At 39.6% G+C, this 14296-nt stretch overlaps 1 protein-coding gene across 1 annotated transcript in view; it reads right to left on the bottom strand.

The window, feature by feature from the left end:
* Positions 1-1841: 1841 nt before the first annotated feature.
* The window catches only part of LOC132406001 (alpha/beta hydrolase domain-containing protein 17B-like), an 80567-nt gene continuing 68112 nt past the window's right edge, over positions 1842-14296 (bottom strand). The window contains exons 3-4 of the mRNA XM_059991112.1: positions 11401-11580; positions 1842-4007 (exon numbers count right to left, since the gene is read on the bottom strand). Of these exons, the coding sequence (XP_059847095.1) occupies positions 3779-4007; positions 11401-11580 (409 nt within the window). The 3' untranslated portion in view covers positions 1842-3778. The remainder of the gene's footprint in view (positions 4008-11400; positions 11581-14296) is intronic.

Raw genomic sequence — 14296 nt, 5'->3', positions numbered from 1 at the left:
CTTTTTGCGGCAGCAGTACACTGCAAGAAACTATACATTAAAATCATATAGAATTGTATATATAAAATTCGGTAGTGAAGAAAGAGCAAAAATAATGAGGGGTTCGACAGTACATAGGTTCAATGACCATTCAGAAATCTGGAGGCAGAGAGAAAGAAGCTGTTCTTAAGACGCTGATTGCGCATCTTTAAGCTCCTATATCGCCTCCCCGATGATAGCATTGAGAAAGTAAGAAGGCACGTTTTGGGAGATGGGAGTCCTTAATGATGGATGCCATCATATTTCAAGAATTTTTACTGAATTGTGACATCACACTCGAGTAAATTTGGGAATCCTCATACGCACCTCACTGGTGAGCCCATTGCTTGCTAATAGTGAATGTAGCTCGCAAAATAAGGTTCTCATGTTACACTTGCCAAAATGACTGGCATTATGTTTCAAATGCATGGGTCCTCACAGTTCCATTAATACATCATTGGCTTTCAATATAGAACAAGATTCATTCAATAAAGATCCAGTAGTCTATACTGACAAGTAGCAGCAGCAAACAGCAAGCTATTTTCTTCCATGTTTTGTTGGCTCTCCAGAACCAATGTAAATAGCATATGTTTTTTGGAAATCCTACTCTAAAATAACAGAATAACTACTTTATCAAAATTTGTTTTTAAATTTTCAGTTAAATACATTTAATATAAGTTGCAATTAAGAATTTTCTTTGATGTTGTCGCAAACAATAATTGCAAGGTCGCCAACAGCAGCCTCCAAGGGAAGCGAATGGTGACTAAAAAGTACAGATGGTAAACAGTTACATTCAGTCTATGTCTGGCTTCTACATGATCACCATTGACGATTGCACTGTTTTCTCTGCATGTCTATTACATATTGAACATGAAATGGTATTGTGTCAGAGGTGAGTCATTCACTGTACCACTCTCTGGAAGGCATACAGTGAAACTGCACACCATCACCTTGTGATCACCCAGTTTTGTGACATACAGCCCCTAACTGTCAGTTGGGAGTAAGGCATCAGAATTCTCACAGCTTTTAATAACTCATTTTAATATTTAAGATTTAGAGATGTGCGCTTATTATAATTAAAAATACATTTGCCCTTAGAACCAATATTTGACTTAAATCATTTCCACCTTCTGATACTGGTTGTATCAAAACTTATTACCATAATGCTCATAATATCAAGGTGGTGCAAACAAACACCCGCAGGTTGCAAAGAACACCAATTCCCAGAAATTAATCTAGTAGCCTACCCACACCCTCGATTGTAATTAACTCAGCCTACAAAGTAGTAAAATGTATGAAGTGGTTAATTTGTCCATTGTCACTGTCTTCACATTTTAACAAAGGGGTTAACCTCCTTAAAATATACTGAACTAAAACAGCCAATTCAGCAATATTCCACTGATGCCTCAAGTGCTTATTTGGTAATGTCACAGACATCAGTTTCTAGTCTGTCACATTTTAAAATTTGATACTTTTTCTATCTCCCCCTCATCCAATGGTTCTTTGTTTAGCATGCACCGAATTTTGTTTTGCCAACACCACTCTGGCATCTCAGCCAATTGCCATGTTGAGAGCCCAGATGGCGAGCGAGATCAAACTGTTCAACTCTGTGGGCATCACAGCGTCTGCTTCTGCCCTCAGTCAGGGTCAGGCACTCAAGACGTCCCCTGAAAGTCATTGGATAATAACCAGAACGAAAGCTGTTCAGTTTTTCACACTGGTAACCCAATGAGTTAAATGGCATGAATACAATCTCAGCACAGGCTAAGACTATGGATTATAGAGGGCTATTTTTAAATCTAGCAGTGCTGGGTTCCACACAATTCCGGGTAAAGATCCTGTTTATTTCATTTTCAGTTCTACTATTTGCTGATATTTATAAAATTAGTGGATATCAGCCATTTTTAGTTGCTCCAGGTTCTAGTGTTTACAGATTGAAAAAGATACAAAAAAAATTGTCCATTTAACATAATGTGAACAAGCAGTAGTGTAGATTTAAAACTGATTTACTGTACACTTATAGATAATCATTCTGTTCATTATATTACAGTTATATCTATTATCCAGGCAATCTTGCAAGATAATTTACTGGATTCAGTCTTGCTGAGTGTTAGCAAGTATGAGATGGACTGTTGTTTCCTCGCCTCTCCAGTTCCGTTCTTCCCTCTCTTGAGAGCGCCCGACTCATGCTGGGACACAGCTCCACATGCAACGGCTGCCCCTCACCTCGTCCAAGTGACGAGTGCAAGCACTGACCATGTAAGGGGGGGGGAGAAAAAGAAGGTGGGTTGGAAGTCAGAGACATGCCTGTTTTTATCCTCACCTAACACCCACAGATTTGCATGATATCTAGTAAAAGTCAATGGAAAGCAATCAGGAGCGAAAACCCTAGCTAATCCACCCCCCCATCCCAATGCCACAGGAGTGAGATTTCAAATTTGTCTAAGCTCACTACAGCTGAGATCATCTAACTCAGCACACACTCAGATCCAGGAACCTTCTGCCTCCTGGTCTATATGGCTCAGTTTGAAACTGTGCAGTACACTCATCCACCGAACCACAAGGGAAATTTCATAAAGATGGATCTCAGAATCAATTTATTATTGATTGCTTTAAACAGCTTGCAATATGAAATGGAAGCCATAAGCATGGACACAAACTTTAATGGAGCTACCAAGTTGCTGCCAACCAGTTGATGGACATCTTGGTGCCCCAAGCTTTCTCACAGCATGAGATCTGTGCTGTCAAAAGCAGCATGGTTGGCTATGTGGTCGACTGCACCAGATATTGAAAATGCACCCCATTTGACACTGAATAAACCTCACCTTTGTCTACAGGAATGGCAGAAGTAATAATGTGTGAACACTTGATACATTGAGCTGTGAAACTAACTGAACATTCACAGCCTTAAACCGAACCACGTTTATTAGTAGTTATTAAATAAATTTTAGTGAATATTGATATTTCTTCCCCCCACCCCCACCAATCTGGCAAATTCTATACAGGCTTGTTCCTCCACAATCATGATTTCCTTAATCACAGTCTTGGGCCATCTTTCTCCATACTTAATTATGCTATTTCTAACTTGCACTACCAAAACAACTCTATGCAGCCTGGCAGCAAGTTCCAAAATCCTCCCTACTCCTCAGCACATTTAAATGGAGCTAAGAGATGGCAGTTTATGTAGGAGTAATGGGAGAGGCTATGAAACACAACCAGCTGATATCAATATGACAGATAAACATTCTCAATATTAAAGGATGAGAAAATCGAAGAGTGGAGTTACCTCTTAAGAGCAGAATTTTGTAATGCAGATACCATGGTCGTTTTGGCTAATTTTTGAGAAAACAACCTCGTTTTCTTTATGATGAGGTAATAGCCATCTAAAAATTGTGACCCAAGAATGACTTACTGTATTTGATTCAGAAATGTTCAAAATACACTACAATTCTCTATTCATTAGCCAAAATTACCAAACATATTGCATTAAAGGGCCTCATCTTAAAAGGGACAAATTCATCTTTACTCTTGCTTCATTCCTACAATTACTTACAAATAGAAAAGTAACTATTTACTATGGTTGTAAATAATTAGCAAAATTGTCGAGACTAATTGTTGCATCACATTTGTTTTCTATGCTTTACCTGTACTAGCACCCAATGTGAATTAAAAAAAAATCATGGTTGTGTTTGTGTTTCTGATACTATCCAAAGTTCTCCTGAAAAAATAGACTTTCCAAAATCTTTGTTCTGGGTTGCGTTCAATTCCGTTGCACATTCACCAGTTCATATGAGATAAACTTTCGGAGGCGTTCCAGGTACTGGCTGTAGAGTTCAATGTCATTGTGACCAGCCCCTTCCACCCACAATGGCTCCACTGCCTTCATGCAACGCTCATACAACGCAAGGCCGTGAGAGAAGTCGATCACTTCATCTTCGGTGCCATGGATAATCAACACAGGAGATGAGATTTTGGAGATTTTATCAATGCTGCAAAACATGAGAGAAACAAAACCACAGTGTCAAAATAGGAGAAATTGTACTTGATTCAGTTTCAACAGTTACGCACCAACAGACGGGCTTTGCTATTGCTTGCAAGATGGGTGGTGGCGATGCTTCCTGTTGGAACAAGTGGGGGAGGGGGAAGGGCTGACGCTTTGTGGCTGTTTGTGTGTAGTGGGGGGTCATCTTTGGGGTTCTAATGTTTTTCTGTCATTCTTTGGGGTTTTCAGTGGTGCACTATTAAAGTTTAACTTTTTAATATTATTTTAACTTAAGTTTATTTAAATTTAAGTTCCTGAGAACTTATTATGCCATGTCCATGCTTGATCCTGGGACAAATGATGACCACAAGAAGTATCATATGCTTTTTCTTCCACTCAACTCCATCATTCGGAAGCTGGCAGATTAGTAGTAATGCAGGCCACGCATATCTTAAAATCTCCCAATTCCATCACAACTCAACTGTGCAAAAGAGGTGAACATGGAGTAATTTTTTTTATATACACATACAAATTGCATTAAACCGATGAAGAGCTTCTACTTATAAAATATTCACAGTAATTCTAAAAGGTTACATCAGTTAAATATTTCTCAAACAGTGATGGTGCTTTTACCAGGATGCTACCTGGAATAGAAGGCACGTGCTGTAGCGAGAGGTTGGACATGCCCTCTAATGCAGGCAGAGGTGGAGATCGGGTAGAGGTTTATAAATTATGAGCACTCGTTCCTTTAAGCTGTGGGGCTGCACGGTAACTGAAATGTTTCCTCACACATAGCCTTTGTTGCCACGCAGCTGGAATTTTTTTTTAACATATTCTTTTATTCAACTGTCACGCAGCTTTCAGGCCATGCAAAGATTTCCTGCCCAGAGCAATGGTTGGTCTGCATAGCTGCTAAAAAAAAATTATAGAGGAAATACTGATTATGAGGGGCATAGATCAAGTAGACAAACAGTATCATTTTCCCAGGGTTGAAATGCCTAATTTCAAGGTTCAAAGGAGATGTCAGGGGCTAGTGGTGCAACTCCCCCCACCCACCCAATACAAAGAGTAGGGTGAGTGCCTGGAATGCGCTGCCAGGCTGATACATTAAGGGACTGTTAAGGGACATGTGAATGTGAGGAAAATGAAGGATGGACATTGTGTAGGCAGAGGGGATTAGTTTAACTAGCCATTTGATTACTAATTATTTGGTTCAGCACAACATTGTAGCTGACAGGCTGCAATGTGCAATACGCTAGGTTCTATGTTTAAGTGAGTGGAATGCACTGCCAGCTGTGATGGTAGAGGCAAATACGTTAGGGAAATTTAAAAGACTCATAGATAGCCCACAGATGAAAAAAAAATGGAGGACCATGTGGGAATAGGTTAATTGGTCACTGCAAATTGTCCTCTGATTAGGGCGGGCTGCTCTGCTACACAGCTCAAAAAGGCCAGAAAGGCCTGTTCTGTGCTGAATTTCCAAATAAAAAACAAAATATATAAAAGGTTGGCACAACATTGTGGGCCAAAGGACCAGTATGGTGATATACTGCTCTATGTTATCCAAATAATCCAGGCTATTCATTTACAAGAACAATTTCTAAATTATTAGAATCTATACTAGCCATTGGGCAGTATTACAATTTTGTTAATAAAAGTTGACCATTTATCATTATGGCTTTCAATAATTTCTGTCAGCATCCCTTCATGTCCTTCACCAAATTTTGACAAACTATCATCAGTCCAGAGCAATCACTGACACCCTTGGGTGTCCTTCAAGAACTTCTTGAAAAAAAAAGCATAAGGTTGTTCTTAAAGTGTACAGCATTTTTTCTGCTAACCAACAAGGTATATTATTTTGCCTTGATTCCTAGAAATATCCCATGATGAATTAGTGATTGTTTTTATGTTGACAGATAGAAAAAGCACAGACGTTTGATAAGATGACTTGAAATCTAATGACTTCACAAGTCAACAAGGACAAAAGTCTACAGTTTTAAAGCTCAAGTTTATGAGGTGTCCAGTTTAAATCGATTTCAATTCTCTGATGGTGCAGAAAGAGAAATAGGCTTTATACTAAACAAGTAATTTATTTGCAAGTTTTGAATAGAGTGTACAGTGATTCATGTCCTCACTGATGTCATACATTAGTGTTTGTTTTTGTAGGAAAAAGCAGGTCAGACAGGATTTTAGACCGATTTAGTTGGACCTGAACTTCCTGCAGTATATTTAGACTACAATACTTTTTTTTAAACATCATATCACACGTGCTTTTTTTGATTTACTAAAATGTTCCAGTGAGCTATAATTGCATTTGGATGTGTTTCATTGTCTGACTATGTGATCAAAAGGCAGGAATATATGGGAAGGGAGCCAGAGATGTTTGATTGTTTTGTTCCTCCAACATTCGAACTAATGACAGCTGTGGCCTGAATATCCACATTCACAATGGAACTGTGGGTTCTACTCCCTAAACTGCCATAAGTACAAAACTCTGCACAATCTGTGACTAACAACTCTTATTTCCTCCAGACAAGCAACCCTCAAAAAGAACAATTATAATCAAAATATACACTCAGAGTCCATTTTATTAGGTACACCTGTACACTTGCTCATTAATGCAAACGTCTAAACAGTGAATCAATAAAAGCATGCAGACATGGTCAAGAGGTTGAGTTGTTGTTTAGACCAAACATCAGAATGGGGAAGAAATGTGATTGAAATGACTTTGATTGTGGAATGATTGTTGGTGCCATGGGATGGTTTGAGCATCTCAGGAACTGATGATCTCCTGGGATTTTCATGTATAAGTCTTTCGAGAATGGTGCAAAAAAAAACCCTAAAAAAAACACATCCAGTGAGCGGCAGTTCTGTGGGCAAAAACACTTGTTATTGAGAGAGGCTAAAGGAAGATGGTCAGATTAGTTCAAGCTGACAGGAAGGCAGCAGTAACTCAAACAACCACACGCTATAACAGTGGTGTGCAGAAGAGCATCTGTGAACACACAACACATCAAACCTTGAAATGGATGAACTACAGCAGCTGAAGCCTATGAACACACACTCAGTGACCACTTTGAGGTACAGGCAGTACCTGGAATGTTAGCATTATATTCTGACACCGCTACTGCTCTTATATTAACAATCTATTTTTAAGATTTTACTTTTATCTCTTCGAGACCACTTCCACCAAAACATATGCATTAATCCTATTAAATCCATTTTACTCTTTAAACACCTCAACCTTCCAACCGTGGACTCAGTCCTTCCAACCAGATTCCTGCATTTGCAGGTATTTGACACCCTTACTTTATGCAAATGATTGATCTATCTGATGAAAAACTGATCTTCCAGTTTATACTGCTGGTGAATTTGAGGCTTTCCTTTATCCCTACCCAAACCAATTAAGTTAAACTACTTACTAATCTTAAATGTTAACAACCAGCATGACCTAAGGATGTGCTGGGGGCACTGTATGAGTTGCCATGCTTTTGACGCCAACAATACATGCCACACAACTTACTATTACCTGTATGTCTTTGGAATGTGAAGGAAACCCAAGTGGTTACAAGAACATACCCAGGAGCATAATTAGGCCATGGTCTAACTATAAACTCCTTACTGATGGCAGCAGAAATTGAACCCCAATTATGCGCTCTGTTAAGTGATCTGCTAACTGCTACACTCCCAAATCACCATTTATGGCTCAACCTATCCATTCCATTTCCCTCCATCATTAGAATGCTGTTCTTGGACTAGAGTTCAGCATTCAACACTATAATTCCATCCAGGTGCGACAGGATGCTCAGAGACCCCAGCCTTGACTCTGTTTTGTGCAGCTGGATCAGATTGCCAGTAGGTGGTAAGAGTGGGCTCCCTCACCTCCAACCTTCTGACTCTCAACAAAGGAGCCCCTCAGGGCTGTGTACTAAATCCTCTCCTTTATCCCTGTATACCCATGACTGTGTTGCCACCCACAGCTCCAATCTGCTCGTTAAATTTGCCTAGGACATTACATTGATTGGCCTAATCCCAAACAGTAACAAGGTGGCCAACAGGGAAAAAGTCATCACTCTGACACAGTAGTGTCAAGGAAACAACCTTTCCCTCAATGTTGCAAAAACAAAGGAGCTGTTTGTGGATTACAGGAGGAATGGGGACGGGCTAACCCCAATAGACATCAATGGATCTGGGGATGAGAGGGCAAACAGCTTTAAATTCCTGGGCATCCACATCACTGAGAACCTCATGTGGACTGTACGCACCAGCTGTGTGGTGAAAAAGACACAACAGTGCCTCTTTCACCTCAAATGGTTGTGGAAGTTTGGTATGGGCCCTCAAATCCTAAGAACTTTCTACAGGGGCATAATTGAGACTATTCTGACTGACTGCATCACTGCCTGATATGGAAACTGCATCTCCCTTAATCGCAGGACTCTGCAGAAAGTGGTGCAGACAGCCCACCACATCTGTAGTTGTTAACTTCCCACTACTCGGGACATTTAGAAAGACAGGTGTGAAAAAAGGGCCTGAAGGATCCCCAGCCACGGTCTATTCCAGCTGCTACCATCCGGGAAATGGTATTGCAGCATAAAAGCCAGGACCAACAGGCCTCGGGACATCTTCTTCCACAAGACTGATTAACTCACGCTGATTTGAGTGTATTTCTATGTTACATAGAAACGTAGAAAAACTACAGCACAATACAGGTGCTTCGGCCCACAATGCTGTGCTGAACATACTTTAGAAATTACCTATCGTTACCCATAGCCCTCTATTTTTCCTAAGCTCCATGTACCTATACAGGAGACTCTTAAAAGAACCTATCGTATCCGTCTCCACCACCACCGCTGGTAGCCCATTCCACGCATTCACCACTCTCTGCATAGAAAAAAACTTACCTCTGACATCTTTTCTGTACCTGCTTCCAAGCACCTTAAAACTGTGCCCTTGTGTTAGCCCTTTCAACCCTGGGAAGAGGCCTCTGACTATCCACACGATCAGTGCCTCTCATCATCTTATACAACTCTTATCAAGTCACCTCTCATCCTATGCCGCTCCAAGGAGAAAAGGCCAAGTTCACTCAACCTATTCTCATAAGGCATGCTCCCCAATCCAGGCAACATCCTTGTAAATCTCCTTTGCACCCTCTCTATATTATCCACATCCTTCCTGTAGTGAGGTGACCAGAACTGAGCACAGTATCCCATGGTTGATGAAGGCCAATGCACTGTATGCTTTGTTAACCACAATAATTGAACTATTGCAAAGCATCAGCACCATTATGCAATTAAACACATTATATTCAATAAAAGTTAATTTGTTGTTTCTCCAAATTCCTACGTGATACAAGTACTCTGAATTTATATTTGTGTTCATCTTCAAGCAGTCTATCATAAACAAAAACAAATTCTGAGGAAGCAACACTTTTGAAAAAATTTGTTGTCCAGTGAATTATTTGAGTTACTGTTTGAACCAGTCTGGTCATTCTCCTCTGACCTCACTCATTAACAAAGCATTTTTGCTCACCGAATTGCCACTCACTGGATATTTTTTCTGTTTTTCGCACCATTCTCTGTAAACTCTAGGAACTGTTATGTGTAAAAATCCCAGGAGATCAGCAGATTCTGAGATACTCAAACCACCCTGTTTGGCACCAAGAACATTTCCATGGACTAAGTCACTTAGATCCCATTTTGCCCCCATTCTGATGTTTGACCTGAACAACAAGTAAACCTCTTGACCATGTCTGCATGCTTTTATGCATTGAGTTGATGCCACATGATTGACTGTTGAGATATTTGTACTAATGAGGTGAACCTAATATAGAGGCCATTGAGTGCATGTTTGGATGTTGATTCATACATATTTTGCTACATGAATTTTCCATCATGACTAAGTCTCTGCCAACTCAGTGCAATACAGTACTAAAATGCACAACCCCACTTCTAGTGATGAAGATTGTGTCTGTTTTTTTCCAACCTTCCAACCCATGATGAATTTTCTTTTGCAGGTTTTGGTTTCCAGAATGATTAACTTATGCCACACATTTTAGAATTCACTGTAAATTTGAAAAATTTGCACACAGAATTCTTGGCATGTCCCTGGAATTGGAGCCTTTATGTGCGGGAGGTTTGTTACTCTCCAATTTATCAGTGTTCCATTTGAGTGGGAAGTGCTACAAGATCTTGTAAGCTGAGAAGCTTTCACAGTTAATACTCACGTGGCTTCCTTTTCTTTATATACACAAAGGGGCAATCACATCATAAATGCAGCACCGAAGGGGAGGGGAATTATCCATGTGTGTGGTGGGGGGGCAGGGAGGGATCTGGTTTGGCTCCAATACCCTAGTTACAATCTAAATACAGTTTTAATCTGGGAGCAAGGCTCAGCTTGCTGTTAGACAAACAATGCCAATGCATTCCAACCTGGGGATGCCATTTAAACTGCATGTTTATCTTTAGCAGGAGCAGTTTTAACTCCACAATCATGTGGTCAATATGTATGATCAAAGTTCAAAATAATTTTATTATCAAAGTACATATACACCACCATTATTCACTCTTAAGATTCATTTTCTTGTGGGCATTCACAGAATAAAAAAATAACAAAATGAGGAATAAAAAACTATTCACAAAGACAGCGGAGGGGAGAGAGGGAGATAATGTTCAAATGCACCCAAGGCATTTGGTATAAAGGAGAAAATATGAAAAGATTACTGATATGAGGTATTCCAAATCCTTTAGTGCTGTGTCACCATCGTTATCTCGCTCATTCCAAAATCAGTGCCTGTACGGCACGTTTCCACAGTACTGCACATTTAACAGTATCAGCAGGAAATAATGGGGGGAAATATATTATTTCTAGTAAGTATGAAAAGCAGCTACAGCTTGATGCACTTTACTTGCTGTGTTTATGGGGAAAGGTCTCACACCGGAGATTTAATACAGAGTTTACAAGATAATTGCCAACATCTTATGCAAAATTAACAATGGCTAGAGGTGGAGGGGAGTGGGGAGTGAGTGTGCAAGAATGCAGCTCAAATCAAAATCCTAGATTTTAAGAAAGCACGGATATGCAACTCACAGAATACAAGGAAAAAGGTAGAGACAATTAGGAAGTTGAGACAATGTTTTAGCTTCATGGTTCAGCTGAATTCACGAATATCAGTGAAAACACTTGGCTGAATGGCTGTAGACATTGATATTCACTCTTTCAAAAAGCTTTCATAGTTGGAGGTCACACAATATGTAGTAGACTATTCTCTCCAAGTGTTGCTTTCCAAAAAATGCACTTTGTTGAAAATGGGGCAAGGCGTACGTGGGTTATACCCTAACCCTAACCCTTAACAAGAAATCTCAGCAAGCAGCTCCAGTTGAACCATGGAAATGTGTACTTACTTAGGGAATGCATCAAAGCAGTATGTTTTCTTTGTATCTGGGAACGCCACTCGCATTCCTGAGGTCAGAGGAGAATGCAGTATAACGGCAGCACATTCATATCGGGAAGCCAGGTCTACAGTCGGAACTGTACCAATACTCTGCCCATACAGTATAATGTTCTCAGGACTAATGCCATATCTGTAATGAGAAAGAAACCAAGCACGAGTTAAAATCATCGGCTATCCAGCCCTATAAGTCACAGAATAATACAGCAAAGAAAAACGCCCTGCTTTGTCACCTCAAATCAACTCCTTTGTACTGCCTAACTTTTCCAACATTTCAAATTCTGACATGGCTTCACCATCATTGGGTCAAATTGTGACCATCATTTGGGCACCATGCTAACATAACGGATAGTGTGACGCTATTGCAGCTTAGAGCATCCGAGTTCAAATTCCAGCAAGTTTGTAAGAGGTTTGCCCATGAACTGTATGGGCTTCCTCCAGATGCTCCGGTTTCCTCGCACAGTTCAAAGATGTACTGGTTAGTAGATTAACTGGTCATTGTAAATTGTCCTGTGATTAAGCTTGGGTTAAATAGGTGGGTTGCTGGGCGGCTTGTCTCATTAGGCCGGAAGGGCCTGTTCTGTGCTTCATCTCTAAATAAATAAGTAGATATAAATAAATACAAGAGCTCTCCTGGTCACTACATGGAGTTCAGTGAAGCATAGGTGACTGGGCAATAGTCGCTGACTTTGCCTATGATACCCAATAAAAAATGCATAGTTGTTCCAACTGCTAGTTACCTGGATACTCAGGTCATACTTTGATCAGATATGGCAATCAAAGATGCAAAGTGCAGCATTCCATGTCTTTTATTAGTCTCAATCTCAATTGAAAACTTGGCTTTGGTGTGACTTGTACAATGGTACACTTGCGATAAGGCTGGATATTTCTCTAGCAACTACAGTTGAAAGCATAGTGGGACAAAAGCATGGCAAAAATGATCTAGTGCTTTCCCAGCATATATGGCAAATAAATTCTTCTCGGGCTTCCAGCCAGGTTTAGGTATCAGTTATAACTGCTGTTTCGATGACAAACTCTGCTATCTGCATGGCATTTTGTGCTTCTGATGCAACAGACAGGACTGGATACCAACCTGTGTTCAGCTGCCAGCCTTTTCTTCCTTAAATATTTATTGTTCACTTAAAAAATCCATTTTAGGTTAAAAAGATAAACATGATAGCTAATTTCACATACACTTCATTTAGTAAACCTGCTCATTATTGCAAATATGTAACAAACTAATCATTTGGCAGCAATTCAATGCATGAAAGCATGCAGGCATGGTCAAGAAATGTGATCTGAAGTGACTTTGACCATGGAATGATTGTTGGTGCCAGTTTGAGTATCACATAAAATGCTGATCTCCTGGGATTTTCAAGAGTCACCAGAGTTAACAAAAAAATGTTGCAACCACCCCAAAAATCCAGTCAGCAGCAGTTTTGTGGGCAAAAACATTTTGTTAATGAGAAGTCAGAGGAGAATGGTCAGACTGATTGAAGGCAACAGAAGAGCACAAGAGGTACCTAATAAACTGGCCACTGAATATGTGTGTGTGTGTGTGTGTGTGTGTGTATGTATATATATATATATCACTTAAAAAATAACTAGATTATACACATTAACATTTTGTTGGTTAAGGATAAATGCTCTTCAAACTTTCACCGAAGAGCTTCAATTAACATTTCATTTGCAAGACAGTGTACCACTGATAGAGAAGCTCCAACCAAAAGTAGTTTGATTATAAAATTACATTGTAGGATGGAAAGCAAAAAATAAACTTATGAAGACCAGCAACAAGGATGTTAAATCTTAGAAACAAGCTCTATTTATCACTAAACCACCTTGCAGAAGCTATACACAGCTATATTCTGTACTACGTTCAACAGGTAAACTTGGAGCTTAGTACAGCTGAGGAAAACTTACTTTATTCATTCAGAGAAAAACTCAAATGCCCTTTGCAAAAACTAATGAGATCATTTTTATGCAGTCGCTACAACACAGATAACAGGCCCTTTAGGTCATCCAATTCATGTCAAACTATTACCCTGCTTAATCCCATCGACCTGCACCCAGATTAGTGCCCTTCCCCCATACCCGTCCCATCTGCATATCTGTCCAAATTTCTTTTAAATGCTTAAAGTGAACATCTGTCTTTTCTGCTGACAAAACAACTCAAAATCATTCCCTCTGTATCTCGCCCAGAATACCCACAAAACCTTTACTATTTTTGTCTGAAGATGAAATTAGTAACCCAAGTCTTAAATTTTGTCATTTACAAGTGATATTTTGGAAGAAGTGTTCTATTTTCCCCCCTTTCTGTTCCATGCTAATAAATTTAAAATAGGTCCAATGGACCATCACAGTCAACCCCTTCAAAACTAATGTGTACTAACTTTTCCGGTCTTTCCCTCATAATTAACTTTTTGGCACTAGACACTAGTCCCATAACTTTTCTGCGTTGCTTCCAGAACTTAAATGCTTTCCTTGTGTCTTATTAAAGGTTACTGAACAAACAGCTTCCTGATTTCCTGGTCTGAAATTACAGCCTATATTTACTCTGGGATTTCTTCCTGAGCTCATAGTTTCAAAGGAAATTAATTTAATCAGCAGTGGAGTAGTTTTTGAGCAAGAAAAAAATGGTTTAGTTATTTCATTAGTAAGAGTTAAGGATCAATGTTCAAAGTAAATTTTTTATCAAAGTTCACATATGTCACTATATACAACCCGGAGATTAATTCTCTTACAGGCAATCACAGTAAAAACAAGAAACACAATAAAATCAATGGAAGACCACACCCAACAGGATGGACAGCAACCATTGTGCGAAAAAAGAGTGAATTTTGCAAATA

The sequence above is a fragment of the Hypanus sabinus genome, chromosome 16 (genome assembly GCF_030144855.1).
Source record: "Hypanus sabinus isolate sHypSab1 chromosome 16, sHypSab1.hap1, whole genome shotgun sequence".
Lineage (NCBI taxonomy): Eukaryota > Metazoa > Chordata > Chondrichthyes > Myliobatiformes > Dasyatidae > Hypanus > Hypanus sabinus.
Note: the sequence above shows the minus strand (reverse complement) of the source record. Positions and strands in the feature narration are given on the sequence as shown.